Genomic DNA, 19,235 nt, shown 5'->3' on the forward strand with positions numbered 1-19,235 from the left:
CCTGTTTGCAGTTAGTTAAAGTAGTATTATCCTTCTTAGTAAATTTGAAACACTCTCTTTTGAAATTCATAGTCACTTTAAGGTCCCTTTTTTAAATTTTGGTTTTAACTAAAGTTTACCCAGTTTGTATGTACCTTTGAATAATGTAGCAGTTATTATTACGGCAGCAGTCGAAACGCGTCATCTGTTTTGATTGACACACTAATGTAAAATTGTAAACTTTATACCGGAAATGTTATTATATCAATATATCTTATCTGGTGCTCCTCATCTCCCTTTGTTTACTTCTTAGAATAATGTATCCTGATCTATTTTTATTTTTTTGTCAGGAAAACTGGAGTGCATTTGCCCCGGACTTTAAGGAACTTGATGAAAATGTAGAGTACGAGGAACGGGAGTCTGAATTTGACATAGAGGATGAAGATAAAAGTGAACCAGAACAGACAGGTAATTGTGTGTTATAAATTTTATTCTTCTAGTGATTTGTGTGCATGTGGAACCTGTGCTTTCTCTGGGTGAGTACACAAACCTTTTATATAAATGTCACATAAAAAGAATTCCTTTCTCTCTCCAGGAGGGGATGCTGCTGAGGACGAAGAGGTTGATGTAACCAGTGTAGATCCCATTGCAGCATTTTGCAGCAGGTACGGTACATTAATTTTTAAAGGAGCATATTAATACAATTTAATAAAATGCAGACATTTGTACAAATGTCCCTTTGTAACAGTGGGGTTCATAACAATCTTTTGTTTGATGATTATTAATCGCTGTTTTCAATGTTGACGAGATCACAATTGGCCATTTCCATTGTTTAATTGCAAAACTTTTTTCATTATTATTTCAGTGAGAAATTGCCCTATACTCAATGTGTGACACTCCTGTTTTTCTGATCACAATCTAAATTCTTTATATTTAACACATTTCCAGGTTAATTTTTCACTTATTGGATTCCACAGCTAAAAGGGCTTTTTTTATTTAACATTGGGTTTGCGCACAGGCAAAACATGCTGAAGTTACCCCCAGCATATTTAATGTCCTTAGGAAATAACGTTACCAGACAGCTAGCCGCACCTTGAATTTAAGTTATCACAAAATAATAATAAGCATTTTAAAAGTAAAAAATATTAGCCATAATAATGACTCAAGTAACACACATGCCCATTGTACCAATGATGCACCTGTTCAAATCATTTAAAGGGACAGGCTACTTGAAATGTGTTATTGTTTAAAAAAAATAGATAATCCCTTTATTACACATTTCCCAGTTTTGCATAACCAACACAGTTATATTAAAGTGCTATAAAACATTTTGAGTTATGTGCATATTATAAGGGGTTAACGGAGGTAAAACAGTGTGTGGGGAAAAAAAAAGCTTATAAGTATTTTAATACATTTTCCAAAAATCTGCAGAATTATTTACACTTTAGTGTTGCAAAGTGTAGTCAGCTCTACCCCCCTTATCAGTGTCCTAGTCCAAATCTTGTGCTATCATATAACAAAGTGTGCACTTGAGGATAATTACTTACTGCAAGTAAGGGGGGTTGAGGAGGAACATCAGATACTGCTATTGTTTGTTGCCAAAAGGCTTGCTTGTTTCCATGGGGATAATGTCACATGTGTTGTGAAAGCTTTAGCATTATATTGCGCACAGCTTTAGTCAGATGTTATATGACTGCTCCCTTCTGTGCATGTGCACGAGTGCATTCTGCCATTGCTACGGCCTGGATAGCACCTTCCATATATGGAAATGTCCAGGGGGAGCTTGCTGCAAACAAAACTATGCCTGAATTAAAGGGGTTAATGAGGGAAAAAAGAACCAAAACATTTTGCAGTTAAGCTTTGGCTGCATTATATCTTCAGAAACTTGTTAGTTCATACTGTTTTATGTCCCTTTAATATACCTTTTTACCTCTATGATTACCTGTATCCAAGCCTCTGCTAAAACTGCCATTATCTTGGTGCTTTTTGCAAACTTGCATTTTAGCAAATAAGTTCTGGTTCCTCCATAACTCCACAGGAGTGAGCACAATGTTATCTATATGGCACACATGAACTAGCACTGTCTGTCTATGGAAAGCTAATAAAAAGCACTGAGATAAGAGCCAACCTGCAGAGGCTTAGAAACTGCCAAATTTAAAGGTTATAAATTATATTAATATATAAAAATGTTGGTTATGCAAAACAGAGGAATGGGTAGTTAAAGGCATTATACCTATCTTTTTAAACAATAAACAAATCAAGTAGGCTGTCCCTTTAAATTGCTCAATGGCTTTGGAGCACTACAGGTTAATTGCACACGTTACCTGTTATCTTCAGTGCATAATATTAAAAGGGATCAATCAACACGCAGGCCCTTCAACTTGTAATAAAATCACTAAATCCATAAAATTGCAATTTTGTCATTAAAGGGAAACCCTACATTTTTCTTTCATGATTCAGATAGAGAATACAATTTTTTTATTTTTTATTTGAGGTTAAAATGAAGGTATACATGGAATATACAATAAAGTGACACCATAAGAAAATTGGAATAAAGATAGCATTCCATAGAAAGGTACAAAGAAATGTAGATAGTATACCAAATCTTCAATATACCTCCAAAATGATAGATGAGGCCACTTTTAGACCTCCACTCTAGGTGAAGGAGTTATTGGAGGTAAGTACCGACTGAGGAGACCACTTTTGGATCTCAACTGAATAACCTAGTTTTCTGTTTATACTTTAGTATAAATATAGTGAAAACAACAATGAAAGAACCTTCTACTAGGGTATGATATGTAAACAACAGGTGGAGACTTCTGGTTAGTATGAGTATATACAATGTTGCGGGGAACCATCTTGTTAAGTTTGGTAGACTGCCTAATCGTAGTGGGTGCTATGTAACGTGGATTATTATATCGGAAAGTATATGTGGCTTAAATATGGTGTCCACGATTGGTTAAACCATCTATAGGCGTTAAATGGATATGCCTGACTATACGTGTGTTTGAAGAAAGTTAAAATCAAGGATATGGTAAACCAAATGTACCTATAACCTTAGGTTATAACATTTAATAAACATAAACATTTAAAATCCTTACAATTAAAGCTGCATAAAATACAAAATATTCACAAAGACAAGTTAAAAACTTTAAAAACAAACTAATGGTACCATTAAGTTTCCATGAAAAAAAGTGCCCAAATGGGTATAGTTCTTAGTCCTGAGAGTCCAATAAAAAGGGGGGGGGTGTTTAGATCCTATGTGTGTAGAACTGATTCCAGTTGTTGTATTCAAATTATATTTGTTAAAGTGATCACTCTGTGAATACGAAAAATTGTGAGCTCAAAATGGAAATCAAAGTAAAATTTGCTATTTCAGCTGTGGGCAAAAAATGCTGAAAAAAATGAAAAAATGGAAAATTTTAAAAAAAATTTTTTAAAAATTAAAAAGGTGGAGAAAAGTTGTGAAAAAAGTAAAAATATAGATAAAGTGAGGTGTACACCAAAAAATGCCTTAGTTAGTGTTTGTTATGTCCCTGGGATATTTAAATAAATAAATCAAATTATCCCAAAAAAACTACAGACCAATTAGTCCCAAAGAATCCCAGAATGAATTAGTGGTGCTTGCAGAATATCCAAAACGGTGTAGTTGTAAGATTCCTAAAATGTTGATTATCTTCTTAGGGAATGTGTTGGTGATGTATTATAACTTTAGTGATGCCATCTTGACCTATAGAATGATACAAAAGCAAAAACAAACATAGTGCAATAAAGCTACTATATAGTGAAAATAAAGGTGTTTAACTCACCCAATAAGATCCTGAGCCGTAATACCAGTATCTACGCGTTTCGGTCCACAAAAAGACCTTTCTCAAGACTGGTACCGGCTCTAATGTTTGCCCACCTTAAATACGTTGGTTATCCAATGAGAATGGATCAATTTGGCGCCTAAAGTTCACGCCGAAAAAAAGCGCTGAAAATTGCGCTCTTATTTGTGTACAATCCTAACTGTTGGTGGCTATATATCTCCCTTTCAGGTATACGTCTATCAAGCTCAAAAATATCCCTTGCTATAAGGCCCGTTGATGTGAGTCCGTCTCCCGATAACCGGATGTTTACACCGGAAGTGGGAATTGACCGGAAGTGACGTAATGGCTTGTGTATGTACTTCCGGTTGTCTCTAATTTGCCGCAAACGTGCCTTTGTTTCTGGGAGCTAGGTCTTGAATAACCTAAAGGGTATTTAAATGGAGTAATATGTGGGAATATATATTCGGTGGTATTAGGCTCAGGATCTCTCTAGATAGTTAATATACGTGTCCTTATATGATGACCATTATCGGAAACTTAGTTTAGAACTTAGTTCAAAATCTATGGGACATGGGAAAATACATAAACAAACAGAGGAAACACAATAGCATAAAATATCCATACAATTATCAAAATCTATGGGACATGGGAAAATACATAAACAAACAGAGGAAACACAATAGCATAAAATATCCATACAATTATCCATAACATATTCCTCTACATCCTAAAAGGAGCATAAAATTGTTGTAAAAAGTGTAAACAATTTTTCAATATAAATAACCAATCCGTGTGTCTAAAACATATGAGAGCGTATAAAGTAAAAGTGGAGATTTATAAAATCTGAGTCCATAAACCGAATATCTTTGGAAATACTGGACCCTGTTATGTATATGACCCTATAGAGAATATATAAATATATAAAAAATATATTTATAAAACCTTATAACAATATAAAAATATATATAAAAAACATATATAGAAAACCATTTTCTATCTGTTAAAACTACAAATGTATATAAGAATATAAATATATAAAAATGTGAAAATACAAGTTTAGTACCAAATGATGAGGATCGGACCATAATATTTAAAAGACTACAGAGTGAGAGTTAGACTGGGTTTGAAGGTCTGGACTAGAGAAAATCCAGAAGTCCACACTTGATGTGGCAAAATATTTTCTGATGTGAACCGAAAATATGCACCTTAAAATAACTTATAAAAACTCTAAGAGGATAAGATTTGCAAAACTAAAAACTAGAAAGTCCCAGGGTGTAAATGGATTCCTTAGATATCTCTCACATTTTCTCCATTACACCGGACATTTCAGGGGGTCAGATATGAGGTAAAGGGATATCGGACACAAAGGAGAATCAGCTCATAGTAAATGGAATATTTCCATGCTGCTATTTAGACCTTTAGGGAAGGTGCAGTCTAACAGGAAAATCCACTTGGATTCTACTTTCAAAAGTTGTTTTTCGAAATCCCCCCCTCTCCAATTTTTTAAAGGTCTGCTGATGCCCATATATTTAAAAGTTTTGTTACTACCATTGTGGACTTCCTTAAAATGTTTATATAGTGGAAAGTCCTCCTTGCCCCACTTGATCTGTAGGAGGTGCTCTCGGATTCTGTCCCGGAGTTTCCTGGAGGTTTGCCCTACATATTGTAGTCCACATCCACATTCAATTAGATATATGATGCCCGAGTCCTGACATCTAATCATTTCTTTCATATTAAAGGACTCTTGTGTGATCTTAGATTTGAACGTATGGCTTTTCTTGCCATGTTCACAGGCTTTACACAGATGGCATGGAAAAAAACCTTTTAGTTGTTGTTTGCCATATATGTAATTTATTCTGGTTTTTTTGTGAACTATGGGCACACTGGGGGCAATCATAGTCTTTAGATTTTTTGTTTTCCTATATATGAACGTTTGGGACTCTTCCAAATACTTCCCAATCACATTGTCTTCTTTGAGAAAATGCCAATGTTTTTTAATTATCTTTTCAATTAAAAACTTGTTCTCACTATATTCTGAAATGAAGGGTACCTTGATGGTATTGGTATTGCTTCCTTGTAAGTTCTTTTCTTTATATTTTAACATTGATACTCTGTCCATTTTCTCCACTTCTTCTATCGTCTTATGTATAGACTTTTCATCGTATCCTCTGTCTATAAATCTTTTCTTCAGGATTTCCGACTGTTCCTTCCATTTGTCTGTATCGGAGCAGTTTTTCCGGATTCTCATCATCTGTCCTTTCGGAATGTTTGATTTCCATCTGTGATGGTGACAACTGGTCTGATGGATGTAATTACTACAATCTACATCCTTAAAGTATGTAGATGTCGAGAGTTTCCCTTCTCTTATATTTATATTCAAATCCAGAAAGTGGATGTTACATTTACTTATTTCGTATGTAAATTCTAGATTCATTCTGTTGTTGTTCATCACATTTATGGTATGTTGAAGGTCTTCAACCGACCCCTTCCACACAATAAGGATGTCATCTATATATCTTTTGTATAGGACCAGGTCTGCGCCTGCTGGGCAGGAGTCCCAAAAAAGGTTCTCCCATTGGCCCATGTACAAGTTGGCGTAGCTAGGCGCAAACCTGGTCCCCATAGCTGTTCCACATTTTTGATTGTAAAATACTCCTCTGTCGTTAAAATAATTGTGACTGAGGATGTATGAGATACCTTCCAGGACAAAATCTTTTTGTTCCTGACTCAGTTCACTATCCTTATCCATAAAATACCTGACTGCTCCTAGACCCAAATCATGTGGGATGCTCGTATAAAGAGCGGTAACGTCACAGGTTGCCAGAATGTATTCTCTGTCCCATTCCAGACCATTAAGTACATTCAAGACTTCAGTCAAGTCCTTAAGATACGAGGGTAATTTTTGTACATGTTTCTGGAGTCTCCTGTCTATGTATTCAGATAAGTTGCAGGTAATTGAGCCTATGCCTGATATAATAGGCCTACCAGGAGGATTATTCAGCCTCTTGTGGATTTTTGGAAGGTAGTAAAATACAGGTATCCTTGGATGTTGTATGGATATATACCTGTATTCATGATGGTTAATTACTCCTTTCCTTTTGGCTGACAGAAGTATGGAGTCTAGTTCTCTTTTATATCTTTCTGTGGGGTCCGAATTTAGGACTTCATAAGTCTCTAAATCCCCCAGAATTCTATCTGACTCCTTATTATAGTCTTCTTTATTTAAAATAACGATCCCCCCTCCCTTATCTGCCGGTTTCACTATAATAGCTTTGTTCTCTTATAGGCCTTTTATCGTATCCATCTGTGTCTTAGTTAAATTGTGGTGGAATTTTTTAATGTTGTTATTCTTAAGTTTCCTTATGTCATCGCATACTACATTCTCAAAGGTTTCAATTTGGGGCCCTTTGTGTGTAATGGGGAAAAAAGTGGATTTTGGCTTAAGATCCGTATATACTAATTTATCTTGTGTCCGATTGCCAATTACTCTCATATCTGTATTTGTTTGTGAGCTTGTTTTTTCCAGTGCTGATTTACAAAAAAATCTTTTAAGAGTAAGCTTTCTCACTAGCTGTTTCACATGTGTGTAGGTTTGGAATTTGTCCAAACCTCTTGATGGAGCATAGGAAAGACCCAGGGACAGTACTTCCTTGTCCTTCTGATTTAAATTTATATTACTCAAATTGTATATCCCTCTATTGTCTGTATCTTTTAAATCATTAGTATGATTATTGGTATCTTTACTTGTAGAGGGAATGTTGGTGGATTTGTTCTCACATATTATGTGTGTCTGTGGGACTTCTAAAGGTTTCTGTTTCAACTTTTTACCTGCTCTTCTACCTCTATGGGTTTTCTTTTTAGGCTTGGATTTGGTGACTCCTCTGTGTCTTGTGTTCTGTCCTTTCTTTTCGATTGTTTGTTTCTGTCTACAAGTGTCACTATTCCTTCTCCTAAAAAATGATGGTTATTTTGATCTGTGACCCTTCCTGATGGTTGATTATTTGTGTGTCTCAGTACTGAGGGAGTGGGGCTGTTTAAGTCCACTGTCTGTCTCAGAGTTTCGAATCTGTTCATGGTTGGTGTGGGGGTCTCAACCCAACTGTTTCTTGATCTATCATTAGACGTGTTCCTAGAGTGGTGGCTCTGGTTTTCTTGGAAATGTACTCTTGGGTATATCTGTTGTTGTCTGTTCCTATAGCCAAAGTTATCTCTATTGGTATATACGTCTCTCTCTCCATAGGGGGGAAACCTGGTGTGATATTGATTGTTGTAATTCCGGGGTGATCTACCCCTAAAATCATCACCTCTTGTTTGTGTATAAAAATGTGTCCCCTTATAGTCATTCTGTCTGAAATTATTGCCATATCCCTGATATTGGTATCTATTATAATGTGGATAGTGTATAGCCTGAGGTGGTCTGTAGTAAGGTTGTGTCTGACTCCAATTATCTGATTCTCTGGGTCTGTAATAATCTCTATGGTTCCTATTATTATAGTTTCCAGAGTTCTGGGGACCTCTATACTGTTTGTTCCTAAAATCTAGGTGGTCCCTTTCATGAATTATATCTCTATTGTAATCATGGGGAACAGAGTGGTTTAAACTGCTGTTTTGTCCCCATTGGTTTTGTGCTTGTTTGTTTTTCTCTTTATTCCTATTGCCCCTAGGGGCCACTACAGTCCATTCCTCATCCATATGGGAAGTATTGTTATCTGTATTGGGTTCACTTATTTCAAAAGTGTCTTCCCTATTTTGGGTGGCTATATTTAGATCTCTGTGTATTTTCTTGGTTTTTTTAGAGATAATGTCATCTTTGATCTTTTTAATCTTTGAACAAAGTTGTTCTTGTTTGGTTTTAAATACACTAAGATCTTTAATGTGCTCCATCTTATTTCTTTCATGTAATTAGCAAGAGTCCATGAGCTAGTGACGTATGGGATATACATTCCTACCAGGAGGGGCAAAGTTTCCCAAACCTCAAAATGCCTATAAATACACCCCTCACCACACCCACAATTCAGTTTTACAAACTTTGCCTCCTATGGAGGTGGTGAAGTAAGTTTGTGCTAGATTCTACGTTGATATGCGCTCCGCAGCAGGTTGGAGCCCGGTTTTCCTCTCAGCGTGCAGTGAATGTCAGAGGGATGTGAGGAGAGTATTGCCTATTTTGAATGCAGTGATCTCCTTCTACGGGGTCTATTTCATAGGTTCTCTGTTATCGGTCGTAGAGATTAATCTCTTACCTCCCTTTTCAGATCGACGATATACTCTTATATATATACCATTACCTCTGCTGATTTTCGTTTCAGTACTGGTTTGGCTTTCTACAAACATGTAGATGAGTGTCCTGAGGTAAGTAAGTCTTATTTTCTGTGACACTCTAAGCTATGGTTGGGCACTTTGTTTATAAAGTTCTAAATATATGTATTCAAACATTTATTTGCCTTGACTCAGGATGTTCAACATTCCTTATTTTCAGACAGTCAGTTTCATATTTGGGATAATGCACTTGAATCAATTATTTTTCTTACCTTAAAAATTTGACTTTTTTCCCTGTGGGCTGTTAGGCTCGCGGGGGCTGAAAATGCTTCATTTTATTGCGTCATTCTTGGCGCAGACTTTTTTGGCGCAAAAAATCTTTTCTGTTTCCGGCGTCATACGTGTCGCCGGAAGTTGCGTCATTTTTGACGTTCTTTTGCGCCAAAAATGTCGGCGTTCCGGACGTGGCGTCATTTTTGGCGCCAAAAAGCATTTAGGCGCCAAATAATGTGGGCGTCTTATTTGGCGCTAAAAAAATATGGGCGTCGCTTTTGTCTCCACATTATTTAAGTCTCATTTTTCTTTGCTTCTGGTTGCTAGAAGCTTGTTCATTGGCATTTTTTCCCATTCCTGAAACTGTCATTTAAGGAATTTGATCAATTTTGCTTTATATGTTGTTTTTTCTCTTACATATTGCAAGATGTCTCACGTTGCATCTGAGTCAGAAGATACTTCAGGAAAATCGCTGTCTGGTGCTGGAACTACCAAAGCTAAGTGTATCTGCTGTAAACTTTTGGTAGCTATTCCTCCAGCTGTTGTTTGTATTAATTGTCATGACAAACTTGTTAATGCAGATAATATTTCCTTTAGTAATGTACCATTACCTGTTGCAGTTCCATCAACATCTAATGTTCAGAATGTTCCTGATAATATAAGAGATTTTGTTTCTGAATCCATCAAGAAGGCTATGTCTGTTATTCCTCCTTCTAGTAAACATAAAAATTCTTTTAAAACTTCTCTTTATACAGATGAATTTTTAAATGAACATCATTATTCTGATTCTAATGACTCTTCTGGTTCAGAGGATTCTGTCTCAGAGATTGATGCTGATAAATCTTCATATTTATTTAAAATGGAATTTATTCGTTCTTTACTTAAAGAAGTACTAATTGCTTTAGAAATTGAGGATTCTGGTCCTCTTGATACTAATTCTAAACGTTTAGATAAGGTCTTTAAATCTCCTGTGGTTATTCCAGAAGTTTTTCCTGTTCCTGGTGCTATCTCTGAAGTAATTTCCAGAGAATGGGATAAATTGGGTAATTCATTTACTCCTTCTAAACGTTTTAAGCAATTATATCCTGTGCCGTCTGACAGATTAGAATTTTGGGACAAAATCCCTAAGGTTGATGGGGCTATTTCTACCCTTGCTAAACGTACTACTATTCCTACGTCAGATGGTACTTCCTTTAAGGATCCTTTAGATAGGAAAATTGAATCCTTTCTAAGAAAAGCTTATCTGTGTTCAGGTAATCTTCTTAGACCTGCTATATCATTGGCTGATGTTGCTGCAGCTTCAACTTTTTGGTTGGAAACTTTAGCGCAACAAGTAACAGATCATGATTCTCATAATATTATTATTCTTCTTCAACATGCTAATAATTTTATCTGTGATGCCATTTTTGATATTATCAGAGTTGATGTCAGGTTTATGTCTAGCTATTTTAGCTAGAAGAGCTTTATGGCTTAAAACTTGGAATGCTGATATGTCTTCTAAATCGACTCTACTTTCCATTTCTTTCCAGGGTAACAAATTATTTGGTTCTCAGTTGGATTCTATTATCTCAACTGTTACTGGTGGGAAAGGAACTTTTTTACCACAGGATAAAAAATCTAAGAGTAAAAACAGGGCTAATAATCGTTTTCGTTCCTTTCGTTTCAACAAAGAACAAAAGCCTGATCCTTCATCCTCAGGAGCAGTTTCAGTTTGGAAACCATCTCCAGTCTGGAATAAATCCAAGCCTTCTAGAAAAGCAAAGCCAGCTTCTAAGTCCACATGAAGGTGCGGCCCTCATTCCAGCTCAGCTGGTTGGGGGCAGGTTACGTTTTTTCAAAAACATTTGGATCAAATCTGTTCACAATCTTTGGATTCAGAACATTGTTTCAGAAGGGTACAGAATTGGTTTCAAGATAAGACCTCCTGTAAAGAGATTTTTTCTTTCCCGTGTCCCAGTAAATCCAGTGAAAGCTCAAGCATTTCTGAAATGTGTTTCAGATCTAGAGTTGGCTGGAGTAATTATGCCAGTTCCAGTTCTGGAACAGGGACTGGGGTTTTATTCGAATCTCTTCATTGTACCAAAGAAGGAGAATTCCTTCAGACCAGTTCTGGATCTAAAAATATTGAATCGTTATGTAAGGATACCAACGTTCAAGATGGTAACTGTAAGGACTATCTTGCCTTTTGTTCAACAAGGGCATTATATGTCCACAATAGATTTACAGGATGCATATCTGCATATTCCGATTCATCCAGATCATTATCAGTTCCTGAGATTCTCTTTTCTGGACAAGCATTACCAGTTTGTGGCTCTGCCGTTTGGCCTAGCTACAGCTCCAAGAATTTTTACAAAGGTTCTCGGTGCCCTTCTGTCTGTAATCAGAGAACAGGGTATTGTGGTATTTCCTTATTTGGACGATATCTTGGTACTTGGTCAGTCTTTACATTTAGCAGAATCTCATACGAATCGACTTGTGTTGTTTCTTCAAGATCATGGTTGGAGGATCAATTCACTAAAAAGTTCATTGACTCCTCAGACAAGGGTAACCTTTCTGGGTTTCCAGATAGATTCAGTGTCCATGACTCTGTCTTTGACAGACAAGAGACGTCTAAAATTGATTTCAGCTTGTCGAAACCTTCAGTCACAATCATTCCCTTCGGTAGCCTTATGCATGGAAATTCTAGGTCTTATGACTGCTGCATCGGACGCGATCCCCTTTGCTCGTTTTCACATGCGACCTCTTCAGCTCTGTATGCTGAATCAATGGTGCAGGGATTACTCAAAGATATCTCAATTAATATCTTTAAAACCGATTGTACAACACTCTCTAACGTGGTGGACAGATCACCATCGTTTAATTCAGGGGGCTTCTTTTGTTCTTCCGACCTGGACTGTAATTTCAACAGATGCAAGTCTTACAGGTTGGGGAGCTGTGTGGGGATCTCTGACGGCACAAGGAGTTTGGGAATCTCAGGAGGTGAGATTACCGATCAATATTTTGGAACTCCGTGCAATTTTCAGAGCTCTTCAGTCTTGGCCTCTTCTGAAGAGAGAATCGTTCATTTGTTTTCAGACAGACAATGTCACAACTGTGGCATACATCAATCATGAAGGAGGGACTCACAGTCCTCTGGCTATGAAAGAAGTATCTCGAATTCTGGTTTGGGCGGAATCCAGCTCCTGTCTAATCTCTGCGGTTCATATCCCAGGTATAGTCAATTGGGAAGCGGATTATCTCAGTCGCCAAACGTTGCATCCGGGCGAATGGTCTCTTCACCCAGAGGTATTTCTTCAGATTGTTCAAATGGGGGGGCTTCCAGAAATAGATCTGATGGCGTCTCATCTAAACAAGAAACTTCCCAGGTATCTGTCCAGATCCCGGGATCCTCAGGCGGAAGCAGTAAATGCATTATCACTTCCTTGGAAGTATCATCCTGCCTATATCTTTCCGCCTCTAGTTCTTCTTCCAAGAGTAATCTCCAAGATTTTGAAGGAATGCTCGTTTGTTCTGCTGGTAGCTCCGGCATGGCCTCACAGGTTTTGGTATGCGGATCTTGTCCGGATGGCCTCTTGCCATCCGTGGACTCTTCCGCTAAGACCAGACCTTCTGTCGCAAGGTCCTTTTTTCCATCAGGATCTCAAATCCTTAAATTTAAAGGTATGGAGATTGAACGCTTGATTCTTGGTCAAAGAGGTTTCTCTCACTCTGTGATTAATACTATGTTACAGGCTCGTAAATCTGTATCTAGAGAGATATATTATAGAGTCTGGAAGACTTATATTTCTTGGTGTCTTTTTCATCATTTTTCTTGGCATTCTTTTAGAATTCCGAGAATTTTACAGTTTCTTCAGGATGGTTTAGATAAAGGTTTATCCGCAAGTTCTTTGAAAGGACAAATCTCTGCTCTTTCTGTTCTTTTTCACAGAAAGATTGCTAATCTTCCTGATATTCATTGTTTTGTACAAGCTTTGGTTCGTATAAAACCTGTCATTAAGTCAATTTCTCCTCCTTGGAGTTTGAATTTGGTTCTGGGGGCTCTTCAAGCTCCTCCTTTTGAACCCATGTATTCATTGGACATTAAATTACTTTCTTTGAAAGTTTTGTTCCTTTTGGCGATCTCTTCTGCCAGAAGAGTCTCTGAATTATCTGCTCTTTCTTGTGAGTCTCCTTTTCTGATTTTTCATCAGGATAAGGCGGTGTTGCGAACTTCTTTTGAATTTTTACCTAAGGTTGTGAATTCCAACAACATTAGTAGAGAAATTGTGGTTCCCTCATTATGTCCTAATCCTAAGAATTCTAAGGAGAAATCGTTGCATTCTTTGGATGTTGTTAGAGCTTTAAAATATTATGTTGAAGCTACTAAGTCTTTCCGAAAGACTTCTAGTCTATTTGTTATCTTTTCCGGTTCTAGAAAAGGCCAGAAAGCTTCTGCCGTTTCTTTTGGCATCTTGGTTGAAATCTTTAATTCATCATGCCTATGTCGAGTCGGGTAAAACTCCGCCTCAAAGGATTACAGCTCATTCTACTAGGTCAGTTTCTACTTCCTGGGCGTTTAAGAATGAAGCTTCGGTTGATCAGATTTGCAAAGCAGCAACTTGGTCCTCTTTGCATACTTTTACTAAATTCTACCATTTTGATGTATTTTCTTCTTCTGAAGCAGTTTTTGGTAGAAAAGTACTTCAGGCAGCGGTTTCAGTTTGAATCTTCTGTTTATGTTTTTTCATTAAACTTTATTTTGGGTGTGGATTATTTTCAGCAGGAATTGGCTGTCTTTATTTTATCCCTCCTTCTCTAGTGACTCTTGCGTGGAAAGATCCACATCTTGGGTAGTCATTATCCCATACGTCACTAGCTCATGGACTCTTGCTAATTACATGAAAGAAAACATAATTTATGTAAGAACTTACCTGATAAATTCATTTCTTTCATATTAGCAAGAGTCCATGAGGCCCGCCCTTTTTTGTGGTGGTTATGATTTTTTTGTTTAAAGCACAATTATTCCAATTCATTATTTTATATGCTTTCGCACTTTTTTCTTATCACCCCACTTCTTGGCTATTCGTTAAACTGAATTGTGGGTGTGGTGAGGGGTGTATTTATAGGCATTTTGAGGTTTGGGAAACTTTGCCCCTCCTGGTAGGAATGTATATCCCATACGTCACTAGCTCATGGACTCTTGCTAATATGAAAGAAATGAATTTATCAGGTAAGTTCTTACATAAATTATGTTTTTCTTCCTCTTTTATATTTTTATCTAGACCTACCAATAAGAAACTCCGGTAGTCTATAATTATCTGCATCAGTTTTTGTGATATTTCTTTAATGGCTGTCTCCCATCTGTTTGAATATTCCTGGCTTTCAATATTAAATGAACAGTTTTTCTGTATTTTCAAACCTTTAGGAATAATATTAAGTTCCAAACATTTTCTCAAAAAGGAGATCTCTGCAGTATATTTGGTTTCAGACACTAACAGTTTTTCTAAACTCTTGAAGGTGGCATCTATATCTACCACTTCTCCATCTTTCTGATTGGTATCTTTATTTAGAGCCTGGACTATATCAAAGTTTATATCTGTCCTAAGACTACTAATAGTAAATGTAGTAGTGTTGCTGGTGGTTGGTGTCTCATCCATGTTTGTGGATGAAGGGTCTGTGAAAGGGTGTGAGAAGGGGAATCAGATGGTCTAAGCCTCTATGTAGTGAAATCTAAATTAGATATAGTTCTTATATAATTCTTATATAATTTAAATGAACTAGTATGACCAAATCTAATGGACCAAATGTGAATCAGGCTGCTATCAAGAGGTGGTTAGGAATAGCTAATATAATAATATGAGTATATATCTTGAAGCGCCAACGATCTCAACCATACAAGCTGTACTCCAAAATGCGGAATCTCCCAACCGGATCCCAAATGTTAATATTACAAAGTGCTAGGTGAGTACAGCGCTACAGTACCCTAAGAAAGGGTATGTGGCTTAAATATGGTGTCCACGATTGGTTAAACCATCTATAGGCGTTAAATGGATATGCTTGACTATACGTGTGTTTGAAGAAAGTTAAAATCAAGGATATGGTAAACCAAATGTACCTATAACCTTAGGTTATAACATTTAATAAACATAAACATTTAAAATCCTTACAATTAAAGCTGCATAAAATACAAAATATTCACAAAGACAAGTTAAAAACTTTAAAAACAAACTAATGGTACCATTAAGTTTCCATGAAAAAAAGTGCCCAAATGGGTATAGTTCTTAGTCCTGAGAGTCCAATAAAAAGGGGGGGGGGTGTTTAGATCCTATGTGTGTAGAACTGATTCCAGTTGTTGTATTCAAATTATATTTGTTAAAGTGATCACTCTGTGAATACGAAAAATTGTGAGCTCAAAATGGAAATCAAAGTAAAATTTGCTATTTCAGCTGTGGGCAAAAAATGCTGAAAAAAATGAAAAAATGGAAAATTTAAAAAATTTTTTTTTTTAAAAATTAAAAAGGTGGAGAAAAGTTGTGAAAAAAGAGATCCTGAGCCTAATACCACCGAATATATATTCCCACATATTACTCCATTTAAATACCCTTTAGGTTATTCAAGACCTAGCTCCCAGAAACAAAGGCACGTTTGCGGCAAATTAGAGACAACCGGAAGTACGTACACAAGCCATTACGTCACTTCCGGTCAATTCCCACTTCCGGTGTAAACATCCGGTTATCGGGAGACGGACTCACATCAATGGGCCTTATAGCAAGGGATATTTTTGAGCTTGATAGACGTATACCTGAAAGGGAGATATATAGCCACCAACAGTTAGGATTGTACACAAATAAGAGGGCAATTTTCGGCGCTTTTTTTTCGTCGCGAACTTTAGGCGCCAAATTGATCCATTCTCATTGGATAACCAACGTATTTAAGGTGGGCAAACATTAGAGCCGGTACCAGTCTTGAGAAAGGTCTTTTTGTAGACCGAAACGCGTAGATACTGGTATTACGGCTCAGGATCTTATTGGGTGAGTTAAACACCTTTATTTTCACTATATAGTAGCTTTATTGCACTATGTTTGTTTTTGCTTTTGTATCATTCTATAGGTCAAGATGGTATCACTAAAGTTATAATACATCACCAACACATTCCCTAAGAAGATAATCAACATTTTAGGAATCTTACAACTACACCGTTTTGGATATTCTGCAAGCACCACTAATTCATTCTGGGATTCTTTGGGACTAATTGGTCTGTATTTTTTTTTTTTGGGATAATTTGATTTGATTTTTTTTTTTTTTGGGATAATTTGATTTATTTATTTAAATATCCTAGGGACATAACAAACACTAACTAAGGCATTTTTGGTGTACACCTCACTTTATCTATATTTTTACTTTTTTCACAACTTTTCTCCACCTTTTTAATTTTTAAAAATTTTTTAAAATTTTTTCCATTTTTTCATTTTTTTCAGCATTTTTTGCCCACAGCTGAAATAGCAAATTTGACTTAATTTCCATTTTGAGCTCACAATTTTTCGTATTCACAGAGTGATCACTTTAACAAATATAATTTGAATACAACAACTGGAATCAGTTCTACACACATAGGATCTAAACACCCCCCCCCCCTTTTTATTGGACTCTCAGGACTAAGAACTATACCCATTTGGGCACTTTTTTTCATGGAAACTTAATGGTACCATTAGTTTGTTTTTAAAGTTTTTAACTTGTCTTTGTGAATATTTTGTATTTTATGCAGCTTTAATTGTAAGGATTTTAAATGTTTATGTTTATTAAATGTTATAACCTAAGGTTATAGGTACATTTGGTTTACCATATCCTTGATTTTAACTTTCTTCAAACACACGTATAGTCAAGCATATCCATTTAACGCCTATAGATGGTTTAACCAATCGTGGACACCATATTTAAGCCACATACCCTTTCTTAGGGTACTGTAGCGCTGTACTCACCTAGCACTTTGTAATATTAACATTTGGGATCCGGTTGGGAGATTCCGCATTTTGGAGTACAGCTTGTATGGTTGAGATCGTTGGCGCTTCAAGATATATACTCATATTATTATATCGGAAAGGGCATGTAAGATTGTGTACCCAATAAGTAGGTATTTAGGTGTGTATAGTGAGACATATGTCTGCAGTATCTCCAAATCTGTACTTTCAAGCTCTAGGAGATTGTATTAATAAAGAACTCTGTGCATATGTTAATCTATAGGCAATTACTTACAGTCTATAGCATAAGATGTCTCTGGATGTGACTAAGGACGTGCCACCTCGGCTGCAGGTGACATATCGGCAGTAAGTAATGATGTTAAGTATAAATCATTATGGTCTGATTCAACTCACTTAAGATGTGAATATTGTGCACATGAGTCTATAGATGGTACTCTGCTCTTTATTCCTGTGTGTAGCTAGAACTGTAAATATATTTCAGCACTTGTGGAGTGCCACTGTAGTCAACAACTCTACCTCTTCTGGGAGTTAGCTGTAATCTCTACTAGCATGATGTGTGCTTATCATTATAGAAAAAGAACATGAGGTTGGTAGTATACTTGTTTTGTGTCTACCCATTGGTATAACTGTGTATATATGTTAGGGGTGCGCATCTTCACTGGTCTCACAATTCAATTTGATTATCTTGTCAACGATTCTATTCCGCGATGCATCACGATTACTGCCCATTATTTACTAATCTGAGTGTTTAAAGCAGCCATTTGCTGTATTTGTACACCTCCACCATACTATTTGCTTTTATGCCTTTTTAAATAATTTTTTTTGTGCATTTAAAAGAAGATTGGGAACAAATCCTAAAAGTTCCTAAGTAAATCTTCAACTCCATGTTGTAGCTTTAGCTTTTCCTAATAAGTATGGTACAATATTTCCAATAGATTATTTTATTTCAGTTTTCATTATACACATTTTTATTAAGGTACCATAGCTATAAATCAGGGAAAATCTTTGGTAACCATGGAAGTGCAATTATAGTAATTCCTAAGGGGACCACAATCATACATGTACAGTAACCCTGAAAGTACACTGCATGCATGACAGATTCATTTATTCCCTAGGCACCAAGCTAAATGGAAAACTTCAGGAGTGTGCTTTACTTTATATAACTGCACAGGTGATACTGCCCCTGCTTCACTGAATGTCAAGATATAAATATAAATAAGTATCCCATAGTTACATGAGGGCGTTTCTATATACGTACATATACAATTAATTTACTAATATCCTTTCCCTAGGACCTACAAAATATTTCATTGCCCCCAAGCCCACAGCACCCAACACACTCACTAGCTCCCCCCAGGCGTCACCACATGCAGCAGTACCCGGGCACCAAGTAAGGACGTTGTCCAAGATTCACACCGGAAGACAACTATCACTCTGCAGATCCGATGCGAGGCTACTGCCAACAATTAAGCGAATCTTGTATTGACGGATCATTCTCAAACTGCAGCCATCAATTGCATTCAAACTCTTGAGCCAAAACACAAAGACTGCAGTGATTGACTCCTGTGCGGTGATATGTAACATTGCTTGTCATTGGTAGAAATTTAGCAAGGTACAAATTCAGATGCCTTGTGATTTGCTGAAATGTTATCCACGCCTCGTCTCAAGGGAAATGCGTGAATTGATTGGGGCTCCTCACTGCATCGATGCAGCATCGTTAAAGGCTGCATCGCGATGCATCGTGCTAGCAATTATATTTGACACCCCTAAAATATATTAGCATTATAATACTTAATAAAACCAAGTACTTCTAGGGACTTAATTAAGACACTATCCACGTGAGAATATCAGTATAATTATAAACATTAACTATGAGGTTAAAAGTTTGAATATATTGTGTCAACATAATAGCGCTCAGTACAAGTTATATCAGAGGGAGATATCTCAGAGGGAGATATTA

At 36.5% G+C, this 19,235-nt stretch overlaps 1 protein-coding gene across 2 annotated transcripts in view; it reads left to right on the forward strand.

Annotated features, from left to right (window-relative positions):
* The window catches only part of RBBP5 (RB binding protein 5, histone lysine methyltransferase complex subunit), a 127,199-nt gene that overhangs the window by 68,264 nt on the left and 39,700 nt on the right, over positions 1 to 19,235 (forward strand). For both annotated transcript variants that reach the window (XM_053706625.1, XM_053706626.1), the window contains exons 10-11: positions 330 to 447; positions 575 to 644. In XM_053706625.1, the coding sequence (XP_053562600.1) occupies positions 330 to 447; positions 575 to 644 (188 nt within the window). The remainder of the gene's footprint in view (positions 1 to 329; positions 448 to 574; positions 645 to 19,235) is intronic.

The sequence above is a fragment of the Bombina bombina genome, chromosome 3 (assembly GCF_027579735.1).
Source record: "Bombina bombina isolate aBomBom1 chromosome 3, aBomBom1.pri, whole genome shotgun sequence".
NCBI classification, from domain to species: Eukaryota; Metazoa; Chordata; class Amphibia; order Anura; family Bombinatoridae; genus Bombina; species Bombina bombina.